General features: G+C 43.9%; 1 protein-coding gene across 2 annotated transcripts in view; it reads right to left on the bottom strand.

The window, feature by feature from the left end:
• Positions 1 to 25,512, bottom strand: part of agbl4 (AGBL carboxypeptidase 4) — a 1,307,642-nt gene that overhangs the window by 761,320 nt on the left and 520,810 nt on the right. For both annotated transcript variants that reach the window (XM_068036420.1, XM_068036421.1), the window contains exon 5: positions 14,588 to 14,804. In XM_068036420.1, coding sequence (XP_067892521.1) covers positions 14,588 to 14,804 — 217 coding nt within the window. The remainder of the gene's footprint in view (positions 1 to 14,587; positions 14,805 to 25,512) is intronic.

The raw sequence follows: 25,512 nt of genomic DNA, 5'->3' as shown, positions 1-25,512 counted from the left end.
AAGAACATGGAGAGACAATATAGAATAAAGGATACAATTCTAAAAGGGGTGCAGGAGCAGAGGGACCTGGGTGTATATGTGCATAAATCATTGAAGGTCGCAGGAAAGGTTGAGAGAGCAGTTAATAAAGCATACAGTATCCTGGGCTTTATTAATAGGGGCATTGAGTACAAGAGCAAAGAAGTTATGTTGAACTTCTATAAGACACTAGTTCGGCCTCAGCTGGAGCATTGTGTCCAGTTCTGGGCACTGCACTTTAGGAAAGACATGAGGGCATTAGAGAGAGTATAGAAAAGATTCACAATAATGGTTCCAGGGATGAGGAATTTCAGTTATGAAGACAGATTGGAGAAGTTGGGACTGTTTTCCTTGGAGAAGAGAAGGTTGAGAGGTGATTTGATAGAGGTATTCAAAATCATGAGGGGTCTGTGCAGAGCAGATAGAGAGAAACTGTTCCCACTCGTGAAAGGATCGAGAATGAGAGGGCACAGATTTAAAGTATTTGGTAAGAGAAGAAAAAGTGACATGAGGAAAATCTTTTTCACGCAGCGAGTGATTAAGGTTTGGAATGCGCTGCCTGTGAACGTGGTGGAGGCAGGTTCAATTGAAGCATTCAAAAGGGAATTAGATAGTTATATGAAAAGGAAGAATGTGCAGGGTTATGGGGAGAAGGCAGGGGAATGGAACGGAGAGAATTACTCTTTTGGAGAGCCAGTGCAGACACGATGGGCAGAATGGCCTCCTTCTGACTGTCATCATTCTGTGATTCTGTGATCTATATCTCTTTGAAGACAATTTTGGGCAAAAGATGCAGGGTGAATATGAGGAAGCACTTTTTAACTTAGCGGGTGGTAATGACCTGGAACTCGCTGCCCACAAGAGTGGTGGAAGCGGAGACGATCAATGACTTCAAGAGAAATCGATCCGGGGATTGGGACTGTCTGCATGGAGCCGAATGGCCTCCTTCTGCATTGTAACAATTCTGTGATTCTGTGATATGTCCTGTTGCAGGCTGTTCATATCATCCTCACTGTTTGCCACACCTCCAAGTTTGGTGTCATCGACAAATTTTGAAATTCTACCCTGTATTCCAAGATCCAAGTTATTTATAAATATCAAAATAGGCAGTGGTTCCAGCACTGTTCCTTGGGAAACACCACTGTCTACCATCCTCCGGTCTGAAAAGCGTTAATTTACTGCAACTCGCTGTTTTCTGTCCTTAAGCCAAGGTTTCACCCAATTGGACACTGACCCTCCTATTCCATGAGCCTTAGTTTTGTTAACCAACCTTTTACGTGGTACCTTATCAAACACTTTCTTAAAATCCTTTTAAACAACATCCACCACATTCCCTTCATCAACCTTCCCTGTTACTTCATCAAAACAATCAATTCGATTACTCAAGCATGATCTCCCTTTACAAATCCATGCTGGCTATCCTGAAATGTGAACCTCTCCAAGTGTCCGTTGATTTTTTCCCTTAATTATTGTTTCTAAAACCTTACCCACCACTGATGTTAAACTAACTGGCCTGTAGATGCAAGGACTGTCCTTACACCCTTTCTTGAATAAGGGTGTCACATTTGCCACTCTCCAACTCTCTGGCACCTCTCCCATATCCAGGGAAGATTAGAAGATTATGGAAAGCCCTTCTGTTAATCCACCCCCCACCTCCTTTAGCAACCTGGGATGCAAGCCATCCGGACCAGGTGACTTATCTACCCTAACCACAGACACTCAATTTAGTACCTCCCCCTCTCAATTTTTACCCTATCCATTGCCTCTACTCTCTGCTTCTAATGATATTTTATCAGATTCTTCCTCCTTAGTGAACACTGATACAAAGTAGTCATTAGGTATATTAGCCTTACCCTGCACCTCAAAGCATATATTACCCTCTTTGTGAATGATAGGCCCCACTCAACCTCTTACTACTCACTTATTATTTACATGTTAGTGGAAGGTTTTTGGGTTCCCTTTTATGTTGACTGCCATGTTCTCTCTTTGCCAGCTTTATTTTCCTCTTCACCACCACCCTCCCATCCCCTCTCAACTTATTGCATATGGCCTGGTTCTCACTTGAAGAATTCACCTGACATGCATAATACACCCTCTTTTTTTATTTCATCATAATCTATATCTCCCTTGTTATCCAAGGAGCCCTGTTTTTGGTTTCCTTACCTTTCGCCATTGTTGGAATGTACTTAGCCTGTACCTGAAGCATCTCTTCCTTAAAGATAACCCATTGTTCCAATACAGCTTTTCCTGTCAGTCTTTGGTTCCATTTTACCCTGGCTAGATACCTTCTCGTCACATTGAAATTAGCCCTCTTTCAATCTAGACGTTCTACTTTATTTTGTTCTTTGCTTTTCTGCATTACTAGTCCAAACCTTATGATATGATGATCACTCTTACCAAAGTGCTCCCCAACAGACACTTGGTCCACTTGGCCCACTTCATTTCTCAGCAGCAGATCCAGCAATGCCTCCTTTCTAGTTGGGCTGAGAAAATACTGATCAAGGAAGTTCTCCTGAACACATTTCAGAAATTTCTCCCCCTCCTTATCCTTTACTCTAACATTATTCCAATCGATATTAGAACAAAGAACAAAGAACAGTACAGCACAGGAACAGGCCATTTGGCCCCCCAAGCCTCCTCCGATCTTGATGCCTGCCTAAACTAAAACCTTCTGTACTTCCGGGGTCCATATCCCTCTATTCCCATCCTATTCATGTATTTGTCAAGATGCCTCTTAAACGTCTCCATGGTACCTGCTTCCACCACCTCCCCCGGCAACAGGTTCCAGGCACTCACCACCCTCTGTGTAAAGAACCTGCCTCACACATCCCCTCTAAACTTTGCCCCTCTCACCTTAAACCTATGTCCCCTAGTAACTGACTCTTCCACCCTGGGAAAAAGCTTCTGACTATCCACTCTGTCCATGCCGCTCATAACTTTGTAAACCTCTATCATGTCGCCCCTCCACCTCCGTCGTTCCAGTGAAAACAATCCAAGTTTATCCAACCTCTCCTCATAGCTAATGCCCTCCAGACCAGGCAACATCCTGATAAACCTCTTCTGTACCCTCTCCAAAGCCTCCACATCCTTCTGGTAGTGTGGCAACCAGAATTGCACGCAATATTGTAAGTGTGGCCTAACTAAAGTTCTGTACAGCTGCTGCATGACTTGCCTATTTTTATACTCTATGCCCCAACCGATGAAGGCAAGCATGCCGGATGCCTTCTTGACTACCTTATCCACCTGCATTGCCACTTTCAGTGACCTGTGGACCTGTACGCCCAGATCTCTCTGCCTGTCAATACTCCTAAGGGTTCTGCCATTTACTATATACTTCCCACCTGCATTAGACCTTCCAAAATGCATTACCTCACATTCGTCCAGATTAAACTCCATCTGCCATTTCTCCGCCCAAGTCTCCAACCGATCTATATCCTGCTGTATCCTCTGACAATCCTCATCACTGTCCGCAACTCCACCAACCTTTGTGTCGTCCGCAAACTTACTAATCAGACCAGCTACATTTTCCTCCAAATCATTTATATATACTACAAACAGCAAAGGTCCCAACACTGATCCCTGCGGAACACCACTAGTCACATCCCTCCATTCAGAAAAACACCCTTCCACTGCTACCCTCTGTCTTCTATGACCGAGCCAGTTCTGTATCCATCTTGCCATAAGGGACCTTGATCCCATGTGACGTCACCTTTTGCCATAAGGGACCTTGTCAAAGGCTTTACTGAAGTCCATATAGATAACATCCACTGCCCTTCCTTCATCAATCATCTTTGTCACTTCCTCAAAAAACTCAATCAAATTAGTGAGACACGACCTCCCCTTCACAAAACCATGCTGCCTCTCGCTAATAAGTCCATTTGTTTCCAAATGGGAGTAAATCCTGTCCCGAAGAATCCTCTCTAATAATTTCCCTACCACTGACGTAAGGCTCACCGGCCTATAATTTCCTGGATTATCCCTGCTACCCTTCTTCAACGAAGGAACAACATTGGCTATTCTCCAGTCCTCTGGGACCTCACCTGTAGCCAATGAGGATACAAAGATTTCTGTCAAGGCCCCAGCAATTTCTTCCCTGGCCTCCCTCAGTATTCTGGGGTAGATCCCATCAGGCCTTGTGGACTTATCTACCTTAATGCTTTGCAAGACACCCAACACCTCCTCCTTTTTGATAATGAGATGACTGAGACTATCTACACTCCCTTCCCTAGGCTCATCATCCACCAAGTCCTTCACCTTGGTGAATACTGATGCAAAGTACTCAATTAGTACCTCGCCATTAAAGGGCAATTAAAGCCCCCAGTATCACCACTCTATAGTTTTTGCACATCTCTCAGGGAGCGCTGGCTTTGGTTACCCTGTCTTTCCCCCTTGTAGGAATGTACCTGGACCTGAACCAGCTGCTCTCTAAATGCAGCCCATTGTTCTGTTACAGTCTGCTGATCTTTGATTCCAATTTATCTGGGACAGATCTGTTCTCAACCCACTGAAACTGGCCCTCCTCCAATTAAGTGTTTTTACTCTAGATGCTCCTTTTCCTTTTCCATAGCTAGTCTAAGCCTTATGATACTATGATCACTGTTCTCTAAATGTTCCCCAAGTGAAACTTGATCCACTTGACCATCTAATTTCCCAGAACCAGATCCACCTCCTTCCACACTGGCCTGGAAATGTACTGATCAAGAAAATTCTCCTGAACAGATTTCAAAAACTCTTCCCCCTCTATGCCCTTTACACTATTACTATCACAGTCTATATTAGTATAATTAAAGTCTCTGTAATTTCCCTGCAAATTTGCTTCTGTATGTCTTTCCCACTGGTTGGTGGTTGCCCCTTAGACTGACCGCACCTAATACCTCACTATTTCTTACTCTAGTGCCAATCTATTGTGCACCTTGTTTTTTCTATCTAATAATATATTCTGGTTCCCATTCACCTGCCAAGTTAGTTTAAACCTTCCCCAAGAGCACTAGCAAACCGCCCCACAAGGACATTACTCCTGGCTCTGTCGCGGTGCAACCAGTCCAGCCTGTATAGGTCCCACCTCCCCGATGTCCCAAAAATCTAAAACCTTCCTTCCTGCACCATCTCCCCAGCCATGCATTCATCTGCTCTATCCTCCTATTTCTATAATCACTAGCACATTGCACCAGCAGCAATCTGGAGATGACTACCTTTGAGGTCCTGCTCATTGGTCTCCTTCCTAGCTCCCTAAAATCTGCCTGCAGGACCTCATCCCTCTTTCCACCTATGTTATTGGTATCAATATGGACCAAGACCTCTGGCTGTTCACCCTCCCCACTCAGAATATTCTGCAGCTATTGCAGACATCCTTGACTCTAGCACCAGGGAGGCAATATACCATCCTGTAATCATGTTTGTGGCTGCAAAAACATCTGCCTGTTCCCCTATTGAATTCCCTATAACTATTGCTTTCCCCATGCGCTTGGCTCTTGGTGCAATTCCTAGAGGAACCATCACCCTTACCAGTATTCAGAACTGAATACCAGTTGGATGCCTCTATGTGTGCGGTCTATGGCACCCTGCACTTGTGGGAAACCAACTAGAGCTGCAAACCACAATGCTCTGTCTACCTTACTGTTGTCATCAGTTGGGAAGGAGGTGCATCAACTTGCCCTGGTAAATAACGCAGCAGTCATCTGTCTGATGTATTTGTGGTAACTGACTGTGACAGAGCCTGATATGTCCCCTGTGGCACCCTGGAAGAATCCAAATGTGCAAAGCTTTAAGTGGGGTGGTCACTTTCACTGCCACTGGTATGGCATGGTTGCCAGGGTCAGCAGGCATGAGGATCTCCTCAAGGAGGTTGCAGAAGTCCATGAGCACCAGCTTCGACAATCAGAGCCTTCTGAACTACTACTCCTCGACAGGTTAAGGAAGCTGAGCCCTTGTCTGTATACCTTGTGAGGTGGGTAAGGCTTCTATAAATATGCCTCTCCGTTGCTACCTTCTTTGTTGGCCAACTTCCTCTTCAGCATACCCTTGCTGTTGGTACTCATCTTCCTCCTCTTCTTCACTACAATAGAGTGCATCTTGAGCAGGAAATCCACTTCTTTCCAACAAAGAGCATCAAAACCATCATGCAATGTAAACAATGATCACAGTCCATATATATTCATGAGCTTTTTGCCTCTCAACAACAGCAACTTACATTTATATTGTCTTCAATGTAGAAAAATGTCTCTACAGCAGGAAACTGGTTGACCCTGATATTCACTGCTGTTAATATTGTGGCGGCCAGAAATGCGGCAGGATCACCATTCCTGACATTTTAATCCCTCACCCAACCTCTTCTTGCCCATCAAGGGGTGTTTAAAATCAAGGTCAAAATGTCCAGATTTTAGTTTTTATTATTCTGATGAGGTATGATTTTTATAACCATGGAAAATACTATTATGCTCTACATATAAGAAATAAACATCACCCCACTTTTCAGTGAGAATGGAGTACATGTGGTACAACATCGCCATCTACTGATATAGTAGCATATGACACAAAGATCACATGGCAATCATTTCAGAATTGATGCGTTTAAAGCAAGTTACCTGACATTGTCCATCTAGGTGTATAAATAGGTTTGCTTTCAATAATTATCTGGTATTCTGTACTGAAAACTTGCCTGGATTGGTTATTAGTTCAAAGATTCCAGTGGATATCCTACTTGTAAGTATACAGATTATTAACCTGTTTATACTTTCTTTCAACATTAATAAAACCAAGAAATTGACTTAGATCTGGCATCATAACCAATATAATTTGTGCTGTACTGCTGCTGACATTTAAAGGAACACATACTATTTGCACAGCAGGAGACAGCAGTGATGAATATGCTCCAGAACGCATCAGTCTGCAGCCTTGAGTGTCAGTAGTTAAAAAGGGCCCAGGATTTTTGGATTTAACTATGCAGATTTCTTTGACAGAAATGAAGCCCAGAAGAGTAAGACTGTTGGGGACTGAGGGCAGAAAGCCCTCACGATGGTGGTTTCAGACTGTATGGATGGACAAGAAACCTCCATTACCCCAAGAATTGACAGACAGTGTGGAAAAAGGTTTAATGATCTCACAAGGGTATCCAAGATAAGTCAAGGCATTATTGCCAATCCACACACTACTACAGGCTTCATATATCTTCTCAACTCTCATAATTATTCTTTGTCAGAAACTGGTTGTCTGGGACACTCACTTTTGCAAAGATCACATTCTGCAAATATTCAGTCACCTGGGTCCTGAATCAGAGTTCTGCCAGGAGTGGTCAAAGATGTCATTATTTCACCATAGAGTGGCATCTGCCTGCTTCCTTACTTTAATTAGGAAACTGCAGACATGGCCTCACACAATACTATTTGCCACTGCAAAAGAAAGGCTGCTGGAAATTGGACCCTCTAGGACAGTAGTTTCACTGAAATGAGGATCATCTCTAGGCTCCATGGGAACTTTCCTATTGTCATGCAGACCCCCACCTGCCAAGAATGAGACATATTAATTTTGACATATGAACATTGATTTTAAACTGTTGCTGGAGTGAAGAAAGGGCTTGTTAAAAAAATCACCAGACACCTGGCTGGAAAAATATCTGCATACTAACAGGCAGGGCTTGGAGAGACAAAGGACTAATCCCTGCTCCAGTTAACCCCAAATGAATTTTAATCAGCAGACATTAAAGGCAAGGAAGCACATTCCAGGCCCTGCTAAGATGATACAATCCACAGAGCCAGGGCTGGTTAAACCAGTTGGTTACATGATTAATTGGCTGGTCCAGGTTTTTTGAACCAGCCATAGGACAGTTTGAATTCAGAAGGCTGTTTGAACTGGAACTTGGAGCAAGGAAGCCTCTCTCTCTCTCTCTCTCGCTTTCTCCCAAGCCACCAGATCCATGGAAGACATGTAAACCTCAAGAGAGAAAGGACTCCGACCTCGAAACAAGTTGAAATGTGCACTGGGCCCCAACGAATTGCAAGTCTGACTGGCAACCAAAGACTTCACAGCAAACTCAAAGGACAGTAAAATAGAAACCCATCTATTGCCTCACACATTTCCCCTTTATTCTTTTCTACTTTTCTGTCTCTATCTGTGTGTGTGTTTATTGCATCTGCAAGCTAGAGTGGTTGCGTCACATATTCGTGGTCGGTAACTGGATAAGAGTTTAAGATTAATAAACTTCTACCTTTCTTGTTTAAAATCTAAGAAAACCTATCTGAATTGACTTCTTTGCCTTACAATTGGTGCAATAAGGATTCACTGAGGGGAAGCTAAAAACACGGTGTTGTAAAATTAAACCCTGTTACAGTTAAACCAGGCAAAGGCTGAGAAGGAACCCCTAGACTCCTTCGCACCTGTTATAACAGAAATTTGGGGCTACTGTCCTGGATTTGACCCATAGACAAACAAGGAAATTGGAAGTGGGAAGCCAAATTGTTCCCAATAAAAATGAGAAAAGATTTCAATACAGGTTTTCTTGTGGTTGTGTGTGCTAGAATACTAACATGTCTGTGTCTGAAGCTAGTAGCTCCCCAAACCAGGGTGAAGTAACTTGGGATAAATTAAAAGCACTGTCTATGCAGGAGTTGAGGAAAATGGCTGAGCAGTCTGGGATCACTGTATAGGGCAAGGCTAGGAAGTCTGAACTCCTGAGGCTAGTGGCCAACTATTTTTCCCTTGAATCTGAAGAAGTAGAAATAGGGTTAGAAGAAGACTCCGACAGGGTATTGGTAGCAAAGATACAATTGGAACAGAGGAAACTTGAATTTGAGGAAAGGGAAAAAGAGAGAGACAGGAGACAGAGAAAGAGCCTTCCAGAAGGAACATGAAGAGAGAGGGAGGAGAGAGAAAGAGAAAGAACCTTCCAGAAAGGATGCAAAAAGGTTGATTTTCCATGAAGGAATTTGACTGAAGTCTTTGGGAGGAGAAAGCAGGCAGGTGTGAAGTGTGAAGGTCTGATATGTCAACTTTAATTCATTGAAAGACTTGAGCTGCAAGTTGTGCCCTCCTTTCTTTGGCTGCTGGCAACTGACTGTCTTAATCCATGCTCTTCCCTTTCTGTTTACCCTCTTTATGGTGTGGCGAAATAAGTCCTTCTTCCTTTCCCTTTCATCATTATCACTTTCAGTGAGGGAACGGCAATATAGTTCCAAATCAGGATGGTGTGTGATTTGGAGGGGAATTTACAGGTGGTGGCGTTCCTATGTGTTTGCTGCCTTTGCCCTTCTAGGTGGTAGAGGTTACAGGTTTGGAAGGTGCTGTCGAAGGAGGCTTGGTGAGTTGCTGCAGTACATCTTGTATATGGTACACACATATATATGGTACATCATCAGTTTCCAGGGTAAGTGTACCATAATATGATTGTTATTGCACACTGGCTGCACATAAGTGGAATGAAAGCTTTACCTATTCATAAAATTGAGGAGGTTGCCACAGTAATTGATCCTTGCACTTGAAAGAACCCTGCCAGTCAGTAGAACTGAATAGTTCTCTCTCTCTCTCTCTCTATGTTTCTCTGTTTCCATTGGGAAGAAAATTAACTGCACAGCATATCTGAAATGTAATGGGGAATTGATGGCTGTTTGATGTGACAAAGGTCTCCATATGTTGCTTGGAAGAATCCAGTTGCAAAGAAATTAAAGCAGTGCTGACCTTGACTGGTACAGACAATGCTGTTCTCCTGCTAGAAATGGGCTGCAGTTCATCCGCTGATATATTTCCCAATTGCCTCCCTTCTTGTATTTGATCAGGTCACAGACTCCCTTTTGATCTTTTTCTCACCCTTTCCTAGCTCAAAACCTTTTTAGATTTCTAACTTTTTCCAGTTCTAATGAAAGGTCACAGACCTGAAATGTTAACTGTTTCTCTCTACACAGATGATCCCAGACCTGCTGAGTATTTCCAGCATTTTCTGTCTTTATTTCAGATTTCCAACATTCGCAGTATTTTGCTCTTGTAGGTTGAAGTAGATGGTGGATCGTAAACCAGCTTTTTTTTCCTCTCAGGAAGTACTTCTGTCCAAGGAACTATGAAATGCTCAATTCTAAATCTAACCTATGGAAGGCTGGTAACTCATATTTCTAATTCATGGCTGCTAAGCTCCATCTGTGCCACAGTCCTAGTCGAAAAGATCACAACTAGGAAATAGTGAGAGTCCAGAGCCAACATGTACCCATTAAGGTAAAGGGGAGGACTCACAGGCCCAGGGAACCCTGGATGTCAAGTGGTATAGAGCATTGGATCAGGAAAAAGAAGGAGGCTTATGGCAGATCCCAAGCGCTGAAAACAGCAGAGGCACTAGAGGAGTATAGAAAGTGTAGGGTAGCACTTAAAAAAGCAATTAGGAGAGCGAAGAGAGAGCATGAAAAAACACTGGCGGGCAAGATAAATGAAAATCCCAAGGCGTTTTATAAGTATATTAAGGGTAAGAGGATAACCAGGGAAAGAGTAGGGCCCATTTGGGACCAAAGTGGCAATCTTTGTGTGGAGCTGGAGGACATAGGTGAGGTTTTAAATGATTACTTTTCATCGGTGTTCACTATGGAGAAGGATGATGTAGGTGTAGAGATCAGGGAGGGGGATTGTGATATACTTGAACAAATTAGCATTGAAAGGGAGGAAATATTAGCTGTTTTAGCAGGCTTAAAAGTGGATAAATCCTCGGGCCCAGATGAGATGTATCCCAGGCTGTTATGTGAGGCAAGGGAAGAGATAGCAGGGGCTTTGACACAAATTTTCAAATCCTCTCTGGCCACAGGAGAGGTACCAGTGGACTGGAAGACAGCGAATGTGGTACCGTTATTCAAGAAGCGTAGTAGGGATAAACCAGGGAATTACAGGCCGGTGAGTCTAACATCAGTGGTTGGGAAAATATTGGAAAAATTTCTGAGGGACAGGATTAATCTCCACTTGGAGAGGCAGGGATTAATCAGGGATAGTCAGCATGGCTTTGTCAGGGGGAGATCGTGTCTAACTAACTTGATTGAATTTTTCAAGGCGATGACTAGATGTGTTGATGAGGGTAATGCAGTGGATGTAGTCTACATGGATTTCAGTAAGGCTTTTGATAAGGTCCCGCATGGGGGATTGGTTAAGAAGGTAAGAGCCTATGGGATCCAGGACAATTTGGCAAATTGAATCCAAAGTTGGCTCAGTGGCAGGAGGCAGAGGGTAATGGTCGAGGGCTTTTTTTGCGATTGTAAGCCTGTGACCAGTGGTGTACCACAGGGATCGGTGCTGGGACCCTTGCTGTTTGTAGGGTACGTTAATGATTTAGACGGGTTATAGGAGGTATGATCAGTAAGTTCGCAGATGACACGAAAATTGATGGTGTTGTAAATAGTGAGGAGGAAATCCTTAGATTACAGGGAGATATAGATGGGCTGGTAAGATGGGCGGAGCAGTGGCAAATGGAATTTAATCCTGACAAGTGTGAGGTGATGCATTTTGGGAGGACCAACAAGGCAAGGGAATTCACAATGGATGGTCGGACCCTAGGAAGTACAGAAAGTCAGAGGGACCTTGGTGTACTTGTCCATAGATCACTGAAGGCAGCAGCATAGGTAGATAAGGTGGTTAGGAAGGCATATGGGATACTTGCCTTTATTATCCGAGGCATAGAATATAAAAGCATGGAGGTTATGATGGAGCTATATAAATCGCTAGTTAGGCCACAGATGGAGTACTGTGTACAGTTCTGGTCACTACACTATCAGAATGATGTGATTGCACTGGAGAGGGTGCAGAGGAGATTCACTGCCTGGGCTGGAGCATTTCAGCTATGAAGAGAGACTGAAAAGGCTAGGGTTGTTTTCCTTGGAGCAGAGAAGACTGAGGGGGGACATGATTGAGGTCTACAAGATTATGAGTGGCATTGATAGTTTAGATAGGAGGAAACTTTTTCCCTTAGCGGAGGGGTCAAGAACCAGGGGGCATAGATTTAGGGTAAGGGGCAGGAGGTTTAGGGGAGATTTGAGGAAACATTTTTACACCCAGAGGGTGGTTGGAAGCTTGAACGCACTGCGTGAAGAGGTGGTGGAGGCAGGAACCCTTACATCATTTAAGAAGTATTTAGATGAGCACTTGAAACGCCATAGCATACAGGGCTACGGGCCAAGTGCAGGAATATGGGATTAGAATAATTGGGTGCTGTATGGCCGGCACAGACATGATGGGCTGAAGGGCCTGTTTCTGTGCTGTATGACTCTATGACTCTAACTAGGGATGGAAGCAGCCTTATTACCATACATTTCATTAAAAATTACAGATAGCTAGAATGTCTAGATTTTTAGTACATGTAGTGTCCCCTCTCAAATTTAGTTTCAAATCCAGTTCAGACTGATCCAGTGAAAGTTTCTGCTCTACCATCAAGAATTGTAAAACAAACCAGCTTAGTCAGTCTCAACACAGCTCACAGCTACTAACAGGTGCTCATCCTCAGCAACAAACTGGCCACAATTCAGTACTACATTGGGAATCTCACAGAGCCACCAAAAGCAAAGTTGTCATTGGAAAGAAAAAAAAACAATCTTAGGGAGAATGTGTTTTCCTCCTGTATTAAGGTAAAATTATTGAGCCATCATCGAGTGACCATTATATTGTACCTGGTCCATGCTACACTGACATGATGCTGTACTCGATGCTGTAACTAGGGGCGAAAAGTGAAAGAAATTTTAATCCTCACTTGAGAGAATGAATTACAATAAATAAACTTTACTCATTACTTCACTGTTAAAACACTAAATATTAAAATGAACAGACATTTCAACATTATTTGCAGTTCATTCCTAAAGATGTCTAAGCAGGTCTTTCACTCAAACTGTTCTATTTTACCACACAGAATCGCAGAATTATTACAGCACAGAAGGAGGCCATTCCCCTGCCTTCTCCCTGTAATCTTGCACATTCTTCCTTTTCATATAACAATCTAATTCCCCTTTGAATGCCTCGATTGAACCTGCCTGTACCGCACTCTCAGGCAATGCATTTCGGACCTTAACCACTCAACCCATTTTCTAACAAAGCTGATTATATGTACAACTGTAAAGTATGGAGACGTTTACACCATCGTTATTTTTTACAATCTCCAAGCCCATCCAGGTCTGGACCTCCTTAGCAAAACAAGAGATATGCCACTCAACAACAGAATGCAAATTGAAGTTATAGAGCTGATTATTTTACCCTCTCTACTTCTGCTTAGTCTTTTAAATTCTGTTAATAAGAAAATCATGTTAGCTTTACATTTTCCATTGTTCATAGATTCTCATATAAAACCATAATAATTAATTTATTATGTTTGGGAACGCCATTGTTCTCTGGCATTTATTATGAATTTCTATTTTTCTGAAAGTTTCCTTTTCTTGCATATAGTTGGTTCTTGATAAATGCTGTTCATCACCTGCTTGCTGTTATGAATTTTGATTTGTATTCAATGGAGAACTAATGTTTGACCTGTGTATAAAAGTAGTGGCATAGATTTTTGGCTGACTGCCATCCATCCACAGGCAGCTGAAATGGAGGGGGCAAGAAATCCAGTGGCTCTTCTATGGAGCAGAGACAATTGTGGTAAGTAAAAGACTTGGAGGCAATTTTGGAAGAGGGAGATGGCGGGTCAGGCAGCGATAAAAGTAAATTTTTGAAGCACTGATGTTTCTGCTGGCCCAACAAAATTATTAAAAAACTTATCTGCAAGGTACCAGAAGTCCTTTAAAGACAGCAAGTTAGGCTGCTCTATACCAAGCACCAATGTGTGGAACATGTGTGGTTTACTCTCTCTTGGTACTTCAAAATTGCAACCGAATCCTATTGGCATCATAGGACCCTCAGCTGGAAGTTTCTGATGGGTGCCTGAGCGACCCACTTTTAGACCCCCACCAAAATGGCAGTTGTCAGAGCGGTAACAGGAACAAGGTGGTAAATGCTGCATGTGATTTCCGCACTACCTCCCCGTTCCTGCCCAGTGATGAAGACAAAAATCAGCACTAATGTGCACATGAAAAAAAAACAAATAATTGGTCTATAACCCAAAGTGACAGCAAAGGACATTGATATTGTTACTTTCTTTTCCCATTTGTTTCAATGGGGATGTGTATATATGCCCAGGAAATGAATTTTGCTACTTTTCTTGCTGTCCTAATGTTTTCAGTTAAAGTACATGCATGAAAGTGTTACAAAACATTCTTATTAACATAACATGTAAGTATTCATTTGTAGCCACTGAGAGAAATGATTTTTTTTGGACTGTCATTAACAATGTCACTAATGTGAAGTATAAAAATTTGGTGAACATAAACATTTGCAATTGGCCATTTTGAATGTATTAAATAATAATGTTGAATTACGAATAAAGGTGGAAGCACAAATTAAAGAAAAATAATATATCAAAATTGCTAACTCTAATTTTTCCTTAGATGCATTATTATATTACAAGGAACACCTAAGGCTGAAGCTAAGGTTGAAGCATTAGTCTATAAGCAGCATTAAAGTGCCCCAAGCTTTGTTTGGTTTCTGATGCTATAGTGGAAGACAGTTTACACATCTTTAATATGCTTACCACGCTTAGACCAAGCAAATCTCTTCTGAAGTAATCCATATTCCTTCTCTCCAGGTTATCTAAGTAATGTTGCAGGCGAGTGTAGGTGTAAGGATAACAGTAAGCAAACTGGTACACCTCATTATCCCGATCAAAGCAAAAGGCAAATGACATAACGTAGTTTTTCCGATGATCTGGACAGCGGTAGTAATAGACATTTTTTGAAGGAAGTCGTTGCCTGCCAAAGAATAATAGTTAAAACAAAGAAATTAAATAAAATTAGACAACCAAACATTCAAATTTATTTACAATTGATCAAAAAACTGCAATACAACTTTAATGTCAGCTGCTGTTTCACACCTGTCCATTTATAAGGTCTTGTAATGTAAAATAAACATTCAAGGCGCTACACAGAAGTGGAAGAAAATAAAATGAATATTGAACGAAGAAGAAAATATTAGGAGACATGAGCAAATGTTTGGTCAGAGAGATAGGCTTTTGGGAGGAACACAAATAAAGAAAGTTGAAGAGGTGGAAGGGTTTAGGGATAGAATCCCAGAGCATGGGGCTTGGGTGACTGCCAATGATAGAGAAAAGGATGTACAAGAGGTCCAAGTCAGAGGAAAAATTAATTCAGCGGGACTGGAGGACATAACAGAAATAGAAAGGGGTGAGGCCATGACAGTATTTAAGAATGAGGATGAGGATTTTAAATTTGAGGTATTGAGGGAACATTGGAGCCAATGTAGGTTAATAAGCAGGGGTTTTCCAGTTGCAGAGTTTTTGATGAGCTGGAGTATGAAGAGTGCAGGATGAGAAGCCTGCCAGTAGAGCACTGGAATAGTAGAATCTGGAGGTAAGAAAGATATGAATGAGAGTTGCAGCAGCAGATGAGCTTAGGCAGCGGCAGAAATGGATGATGTTACAAGGTGACCGTAGGTGGTCTTTGTAAGGAACAGAATATGGAGTTAAAAACTCAGATTGAGGTCAAATCAGAAGTTGAGGTTGTGAACCGTCTGGTTCAACCTGAGACTGGAGGAGGATGGAATTAATGGCAAGGGTACAGAGTTTGTGACATGGTTCGAAGATGATAGTGACTAAGAAACAAAAGTCCAGGAAAGTGTGAAAAATTGGATTGACAAGTACAAAATAGATATTTGGAAAACCATAAACAGGAAATCCCCGAGTCTGTACTCTACTTCAGCCCTACAACCCTTGAAAAATCTATGTTCTTTCAGTTCTGACATTTTCTGTATACCCAATTCCTTCCTCCCGCCAGTGGTGACTGTGCCTTGAATCATTTATGCCCTAAGCTGTATTATTCCCTCCTTAAACCTCTCTGTATCTCCGCCTTCCTTTGCTCCTTTAAGACCCTCCTTAAAATCCACTTCTTTGACCAAGCTTTTAGTCATCCTTTCCAATTTGTCCTTATTTGGCTCGAGATTAATGTTTGTCTGATTACACTTCTGTGATGTGCCTTTGTTCATTTTTCTACATTAAAGGTAATATATGAATGCAAGTTGTGTTGTTGTCAAAAGCTTCCCTGTAAACGAGAAAATGAAATAACCCTTTCAAGTTTCAATGGACAATTAGTAGCCTTTCACCAGCTTACCATGACTTTTCCAGAAAGAGTCTAATAAACTTATTGAGTGTAACTAACTTCACTAATCTCATGTTGACTGATAAATCATATTTAATCAAATAGCCAGAGATTCTTCCTGTTATGATTGGCACTTTAACTAAAGCTTCTGGTCCCTAAAGTCATGCTTGTATCAGTCCTTAAAAGCATTTTACTTGCTACTCTCCAATACTTAGTTTAGTTTAGAGATACAGCACTGAAACAGGCCCTTCGGCCCACCGAGTCTGTGCCGACCATCAACCACCCATTTATACTAATCCTACACTAATTCCATATTTCTACCACATCCCCACCTGTCCCTATATTTCCCTACCACCTACCTATACTAGGGGCAATTTATAATGGCCAACTTACCTATCAATCTGCAAGTCTTTGGCATGTGGGAGGAAACTGGAGCACCCGGAGGAAACCCACGCAGACACAGAGAACTTGCAAACTCCACACAGGCAGTACCCAGAATTGAACCCAGGTCGCTGGAGCTGTGAGGCTGCGGTGCTAACCACTGCGCCGCCCCTGATATCTATATTGACAATATCGCAATGAGAATGTCTGCCAACAACACAGTTTCCTCCTTCATTTCCTTTTATCTTGCAATATTTCAATGTTGTTTTCATTCTAAATGAATTCTAAATTTTTGAAAATAACTAATTTAGTATAGTTTAGTTTAGAGATACAGCACTGAAACAGGCCCTTCGGCCCACCCAGTCTGTGCCGACCATCAACCACCCATTTATACTAATGCTACACTAATCCCATATTCCTACCACATCCCCACCTGTCCCTATATTTCCCTACCACCTACCTACACTAGGGGCAATTGCTAATGGCCAATTTACCTATCAACCTGCAAGTCTTTGGCGTGTGGGAGGAAACCGGAGCACCCGGAGGAAACCCACGCAAACACAGGGAGAACTTGCAAACTCCACACAGGCAGGACCCAGAATTGAACCCGGGTCGCTGGAGCTGTGAGGCTGCGGTGCTAACCACTGCGCCACTGTGCTGCCCCAATGGCTGGAATTTTACCCTCGGTGGACGGGAGCTGTCCACTGACCAAAAAGTTGGTGGCGATCTCGCCTCCGCCTGGCCTGAGGATCCAGACCGCATTTTGCAGTTCCCAGGCCATTAATTGGTTTGAGGCGAGACTTCCACCTCATTGTGGCCGGCAGTCCCGCCCAATGGAGCTGCCGGCCAATCAGTGGGTTGGTAGCTCTCTGTCCCAGCAGTGCCAACGGGAGTGGTGACCACTCAGGGACTGCAACCCAGCTGAAGATGGAAGAGCTCGGGGAGCCCCGGAGAACGGGTACATTTTTGGAGCCTTGCCGGGGCAACCGGTCAGGCCCCGGCAAGGCAAGAATAGTCAATTGGGAAGACCGGGTGCATGTTGGGTGTTGGGTGTGGTTGGGGCATCCGGGGCAGCCCTCCGTCAGGCACAGGATGAATGATCAGGAGCCCCACCCAGGCCATCAGAAAGACGTCTACATTTAACAGGGAGCTTTTATCGGGCCTGGGACACCCGCCAGCCAAGGGTAAAAATCCTTGTAGCGGCGAGTGGAGGTACCTAAGTGTCTGTTGCTCTCACTGGATGGAATTCTCCTTCCTGAAACTGGGAAGAACATCTCTCTCCTCTCTGCAACTGCATCAGTCAGCGCCTCTAAGGAGCCATCAGAAAAATGAAGTGCTACCCAGGGACTCATGCCCATGCCAACACTGGCCCTCCAATCTTCCTGCTGCTCCATTCCTGAAGGCAGCAGCATGGCCAAAAGAAGGGAAGCAGCGTGGCCCGCGGCCTAGAGCTAGCATCTGGAGGGATGGGGGGGTGGATGTGGGGAGCGAGCGGCTGGAGAACGGGATGAGGTGTGGAGTGTTGGGTGGTGGGGAGTGAGCGGCTGGAGAACGGGATGGCACTGCAACCTCTCAGAATTACAGAGGGTGTACAGCACTATCAGAGGTGCTGTCCTTCTGATGAGACTTTAAACAGTGCAATGTTCTCCGAGTATCAAACATGTCCATTGTGTGCTGCCATGGGTTGAAGTTGTTTTTCTGTGATAAATTGAGCAGCGCCATCTTTAATCCTGGGAGCTGTCTGAACATCGCAGACAGTGACGTTTCAGTCGATGAGGCTGCAGTTGCGCATGTGCTAGTACAGCGCCACCTAGTGTTTGCATTGTCAGCAAACACAACTTTAAAATAGCCCTCTGTAACCTGACCCCGCCTCCAGGACACATCTGGCACCTCTAATTGGACACCTGGCTCGTCCGTGGGCCAATTAGGGCCTTTGCTGATGCAGCACAGGGTCGGGACCTGGAAATGTTCCAGGCATCTGGTTACATGCCCACCTGGCTTTGTATCATTGGCAAACTTGGATACATTACTCTTGTTCTCTTTGTCTAAGTCATTAATGTAGATTGGAAATAGCTGAGGCCCCAGCACTGAGCCTTGTAGCACTCCACTAGTTACAGCCTGTTGACTTGAAAATGCTCCATGTATTCCAACTCTCTGCTTCGTGTCAATTAACCAATCCTCCATCCATGCTATTATATTACCCCCAAATCCATGAGCCCTTATCTTTCGTATTAAATTTTTGTATCAAATGACTTTTGGAAATCCAAGTATATTACATCTACTGGCTCTCCTTTACCTACCTGACTAGTCACATCCGCAGAAACTTTTTCCCTGTACCCTTCCATTAAAACTTACAAACTGCTCCTTTTAATGAGCTCCACAATGAACTCAACAGGCAATTAATTTGAGGCATGTGGACTTGCTGTTCCCTCCCTCCTGGCATGACTTTAAAAATAGCTTTGCATTCCGGAGGCGGCAGGACCCAGTGCCGACCTCCAAGAATATAATCTTCAAATCGCACATGCACCTACTTCCACTCCCAAGATCCAGCCCAAAGAAGCTGCAAAGCAATATGGACAGGTTAAGTGAGTGGGCAACAAGGTGGCAGTTGGAGTATAATATGGGGAAATGTGAGGTTACTCATTTTGGTAGTAAAAATAGAAAGCAGAATATTTTTAAAAATGCATTAAACTTCTAAATGTTGATGTTCAGAGAGACTTGAGTGTACTTGTACAAGGAACACTGAAAATTAGCATGCAGTTGCAGCAAGCAATTAGGAAGGCAAATGGCATGTTGGCCTTTGTCACAACGGTATTGGAGTACAAGAATAAGGAAGCATTGCTATAATTCTTTAGGTCTTTGGTAAGACCACATCTGCAGTAGTGTGTGCAGTTTTGGTCTCCATATTTAAGGAAGGATATTCTTGCATTGAGGAGGTACGGCGAGGTTCACGGGATTAGTTCCTGAGATGAGAGGGTTGTCCTATGCTGAGAGGCTGAGTAAATTAAGCCTATACTCTCTGGAGTTTAGAAGAATGAGAGGTGACCTCACGCAAGATTCTGAAGGGACTTGACAGGGTAGACACTGAGAGGTTGTTTCCCCTCACTGGGAATATAGAACACGGGACCACAGTCTCAGGATAATGGGTCGATCATTTAGGATTGAGATGAGGAAAAATTTCTTCACTCAATGGGTAGTGAATCTTTGGAATTCTCTACCCCAGAGGGTTGTGGATACTCAATCGTTGAATATATTTAAAGCTGAGATAGACAGATTTTTGGTCTCTCCAGGAATCAAGAGAAATGGAGAGCAGGCGGGAAAGTGGAGTTGAGAAGATCAGCCATGATTGCATTTAATGACGGAGCGGGCTCAAGGGGCCATATGGTCTACTCCTGCTACTATTTCTTTTGTTCCTAATATATGCCAGAAGTATGCGAAGTTGGCAGATCATGACGTCAGTCACCGTGTCACACTGACTTGAAGCCAGCAGTGCCATTTTCAACCTGATCATGCCAGCTAATGTCTTAATCTTGCACAGCTGCACTTGCATTCATTAGCAAGAACGACCTGCAGCCACTGCTCCCCGCCACCCACCCCCATCCCCCCCACCACCCCGATATCCACCAGTGCTATATGAAGGGATCATCAATTACATTCAGGTTAGATGCTGATTGATTTCTGCTGGCTGCTGCTGAGTTAGTAGAGGATTTTTAAAAATTTTTTCATGGGACGTGGGCTTCACTAGCAAGGCCAGTATTTATTGCCCATGCCTAATTGCCTTTGACAACTGAATGGCCATTTCAGAGGGCAGTTGAGAATCTCTAGAGTCACATGTAAGCCAGATAAGGACAGCAGATTTCCGTCCCTAAAGGACATTAGTGAACCAGTTTGGTGGTTTACACTGCTACTTAAAGTTGCTGAAGTCTACATGGAGTGGTGCGGCACGTGGTGAAGACCTTGGTTCTGACTTTAAGGGTTTTGCTCAGACCATTTGCTCCCAGTCATGGGTGCTGTAGTTTCTATTTCCATTGACTTGCAGCATTACAGGGAGAATGAGCAGAGGAGACACAGGGGAAGCCAAGCTGCACAAAGTGCAGGGAGGAGGAAGGGGGGGTGGAGGAACAGGACCTACTGTCCAGGCGCTTCGGGGAACATTTCTCCAACCTCAACCTCAGCAAGGGACATATGACGTCTCCGTTTCATTAAGGAGGTACTCACTGATATCTGCCACCTGTTACAAGCAGAACCGTAGCCTCACAACAGAGCAAGGACAGCATTGCCAGTGGCTCTGAAGGTGACAGCGGCCATGAATTTTTTTGGGTCAGTCTCCTTCCAAGCTGGAGCAGATGATATTTCCAACATCTTCCAGCTCACCATCCACTATGGCAGCAGTGAGGCTCTGCATACAAAGAGAGCTGATTACAGTTCATTCTCTCTTGCCAGAGAGAAGCATGTGGCGCGAGCAAGTGGCTTCGCTAGGACAGCAGGCTTCCCCATACTGCAGGGTGTCATTGCCTGCACATATATCATTTTGTGGGTGCCACATGTAAATTCGAAGATATAACATGACCAGAAGAGGTTCCACTTTCGGGCGGCACAGTGGCGCAGTGGTTAGCACCGCAGCCTCACAGCTCCAGGGACCCGGGTTCGATTCCGGGTACTGCCTGTGTGGAGTTTGCAAGTTCTCCCTGTGTCTGCGTGGGTTTTCTCCGGGTGCTCCGGTTTCCTCCCACAAGCCAAAAGACTTGCAGGTTGATAGGTAAATTGGCCATTATAAATTGTCACTAGTATTGGTAGGGAAATATAGGGATAGGTGGGGATGTTTGTTGGGAATATGGGATTAGTGTAGGATTAGAAGAAAATGGGTGGTTGATGTTCGGCACAGACTCGGTGGGCCGAAGGGCCTGTTTCAGTGCTGTATCTCTAATCTAATCTACTCAATGACCAGCTGGTGTGCAACTATACTAAATGCATCATGCAGGTCAATGTCTGCTAGCCTGGCAACAGTCATGATATTTTTATTCTGTGGCGTCCATTCTACCATCAGCATTTGAGCCACTACGAGACACTAATGGGCAACAAGGAGTCTCTGCTGGTGGGCCGAAGGGCCTGTTTCAGTGCTGTATCTCTAATCTAATCTAATCTCTGGTGCGCAACCTACACGCAGATGGGCAGCATGCATATATTGAGATACAGGCTGTCACATTCATCAAGCAGACCATTGGGATGCATAAGCAACACTTATGCTACTTGAACCACTCTGGAGGAGACCTGCAGTGCCCTCCAGAGTACGTGTCACGATTTGTCATGGTCTGCTGCATCCAGCACAGCCTTGCCATAATGAGGGCACGGCTCTTGGCACCAGGTATACGGTGACGAGCTGAGGAGGAGGAAGAGAAGAGGCAACCAATACATCTTCTTTCCAATCAGGCTGTCCGTGATCAGCTCATCCGACTGCGATGCCAGTGAACGTAACCTCAACTCCCCATTCACCAACAGCCCCTCAGCTTACCTTTTCTCTGTTACAGACCATCTCAGTGTCCTCTTGGCCACAATGCTTAAGTTACAGCCACCATAAAACAAACATTCCAAACCAAGTTTATCAATCAAACCATCCAATATTCCATACAAACTTCAACTAATCACCCTTGTGTGATCCCTCAGTGCCGGTAGTCTCGTGCTCCTAAGCAGTGCTACTCCAACGACTGCAGCATGGCTGGTGCAAGGCTGCTGACATACAGTGGGAGAGACTTCAGATAGACTTGCAGGATGAGCTTGAGCAACTCTGGCCCTAGAAGGCCTGGTTTTGGACTGCACCACCTCGACATGGGTGGCAGCAGTCTGGACTGGGTGGCTGAGAGGCAACAGCAAGGGCACTGGCGCAGTGGCAGTGGTGACAGGATAAATGCTGTCATCCTGAGAAAGGACAGCAGGTTTGTTCTCCATGGAGCCACTGCCACTCCCCCAGGGTGGCAACTCTGCAATCCTAGCAACTTATTGGAAGACAGATTGCTGGACTGCTCTGAAACCCTACAAGTTCCTTTGAACAGTGATATTCGCAGCCATGATGGCAGCAGACTGAGTTTACAAGACAAGAAGCTGAGCTTGCATGACTTCAGTCTGAGTTTCCACTACAGCACTCGGACATTAGGTGGCTTCGGCTTATGCTGCAATGGAAGCCAAGACATCGGCCATCAAACAAGGCATCATGGTCAAGTCCATAGAGTGTGGTAAAGGAGTTGGCCTTCACTTCCACACTGGGAAGGTTGGTCTCCAAGCTCTGCAGAAAGCCCTGTACAAAGTTGGTGAAGGACTCATCCATGCTCCTTGACAGTGACCAAAGGCTTTCTTGCAGGCCTGCCAAAGCATTTCTGTGTATATACACATCAGCAATTTTAGGTATACTGCCCCATCAAAGTCCTCATCTAACTCCTCTGCAGCAGAACTCGTGTGAAACCTTGCAGCCGAGCTGGCACTGTGTTACCTTTTTCCCCTGCTGTGGCAGCAGGCGACTCGCTCTGGGTGTCTGTTGAATGGTTAAGCACGACCGAAGGACCTAATGACCTACTTCAGCTTCTAATTCTTATGTTATATGCACATCAAGATTTGCATACATTAGTGAGGGTCCAGCCTGAGGCTGGCAGGCGCCTCAGCCGCCAGTAAATGTAAAATAGAGCTATACCTGCTGCAGGATGGGTATGGGGCAGCAAATAGAGCTACTCAACTTTAACTCCCTTTCCACCCAGATCTGCTAGGTGGAGGGGGTTAAAATCCACCGCCCCCCCCCCACCACCCCCACCTTTTATGTGTTCTGAATGCTTATTTTAATTTTTAACATCATTTTAATGGATTATGTGTTACCATTTGAACCAATTTGTGCTTTGTAGTTATGAAATAGCTTACAATCTAATGAGTTTTGCTTCTGACGTAAGAACAAATAGGAGCAGGAGTAGTCCATATAGCCCATTGAGCCTGCTCCGCTGTTCAATAATATCATGGCTGATCTTCAACCAACTCCACTTTCCCACCCTTTCCCCATATTCCTTTATTCCCTTAGTATCCAAAACTCTAATCTCAGTCTTGAATATCCTCAACGACTGAGCATCCACAGCTCGCTGTGGTAGAGAATTCCAAAGATTCACAGCCCTCTGAGTGAATAAATTTCTCCTCATCTCAATACTAAATATCAATGAGATCACCTCTCATACTTCTAAATTCCAGAGAACATAGACCCAATCTATTTGATCTCTCCTCAGAGGGCAACCCTCTCATCCCAGGAATCAATCTAGTGAACTTTTGTTGCACCCCCTTGAAGGGCAAGCATATCCTTCTTTAGGTAAGGAGATGGAAACTGTAAAGAATACTTCAGGTATCGTTTCAGCTAAGCTCTATATAATTCCAGCAAGATTTCCTTACTCTTACACTTAAAACCCTTGCAAAAAAGCCTAATAAAGGGTCTATACCTGAAACAAAAACCAATCATTTACAAATTTACTGGTATATTTTTCCTGCAATTTCTGTTTCCTATTCTAGTTTCCAGAATTGAAGCTTTTACTTTTTATCACTGTGGGACAACAATATGACTTACTGAATAATAAATGTTGATTACCATGTAACATTTTAGTAACAAAATGTTACTGCAAACCTTTTGTTGAAATAACCTATTCAGTGATCTCAAATGAACCTTTGAAATCAAAATATCAGTAAGATGACACTTTAATAACATCTGTTTTGCCTTTCCCAGGAGTTTGCACTGTTCATAATCAACTGTCGAAAGCTTTTGATTGTTAGGTAAGAACCCGAAAGAGCTGTGCAAGAATAACTGCCACTTGCTAAGGGTTGCCAAAAATTCTATACCACTCACCTGTTTGTTACTACATATAAAAATATGTTTCAAAATTTATATAGAGAAAGAAAAAGTCTTCTCAAGGTGTAACTTTGCCACAATACTTTTACACAAACATTCCTATGGATGTTTGCTGGTGCAATTACTTCACATCTAAAATGGTATACTTTTTAAGATATTTATACACGATAGTTCGTGCAAAGCAAATATAAAACCAGGCACATAGGAACATAAGACTTAGGAGCAGGAGAAGGCCATTTGGCCCTTCGAGCTTGCTCCGCCATTCGATAAAATCATGGCTGATCTGGTTGTGGTCTCAACTCCACCTTCCTGTCTGCCCTCCATAACCCTTGACTCCCTTGCCTATCAAAATAATGAGCTCGATGAAGAAAGTTCTATGCTTAGGTAGACAAAATAGGGGGAATTTTAACCTGCAGGGGAGGGAGGGTGGGGAAACGCGAGTGTCGGTACATGTGGAGGATTAAAATTTCAAAAAATGCCGGTGTATTGAGAAGCCGGTAGTAATGTCCAATTTCTGCATTTAACTGGAGCGCATTCATGAGCATGAAAGCACGTTCATGAATAGGAAACCTCTGTGGGATAGGCAGGTATGCTATTAACATATGCTAAAAGCCAATTGACTACATCTTTAACCATGGATTCTGGCTTCAACTGCCAGCGCCTATGTTTCCCAGGCTGCATGGAGCTCATCACTGTTGAACAAGGCAAGAGGACAGCAGGCATTGACGGGCTGAGCAATTGACAGGTTGGAAAGCCTTTAAGTACAGAGATATGACAGCTGCTTTTTCTCACAGGATTTGTTCTGACAGTGTGCTTTCACTGCTTTGGAGATGGTTTCCAAAACTTTGGAGGTCATTTCTGCCACCGAAGCGTTTCTTGACTTTGATCTGCACTTCCCAACTGTCAGCCTTCTCTGCAGCATGGGAGCAGCTCATGCACCTTGGACTTCTGATGAGAAACAAGAGAAGCAGCACCATCAACACCATCAGCAGCGGGAGCAACACCAGCAGGAGCACCACCTGCCGCTTCACAGGACACAGAATGCCAGCTTGGAGGAGGTGAAAACTCCAGCACACAGCATAGAGTCAGAGGATGGGC

This window comes from Heterodontus francisci, chromosome 8, assembly GCF_036365525.1.
Source record: "Heterodontus francisci isolate sHetFra1 chromosome 8, sHetFra1.hap1, whole genome shotgun sequence".
Lineage (NCBI taxonomy): Eukaryota > Metazoa > Chordata > Chondrichthyes > Heterodontiformes > Heterodontidae > Heterodontus > Heterodontus francisci.
This window is presented reverse-complemented; position numbering and strand designations above follow the sequence as displayed.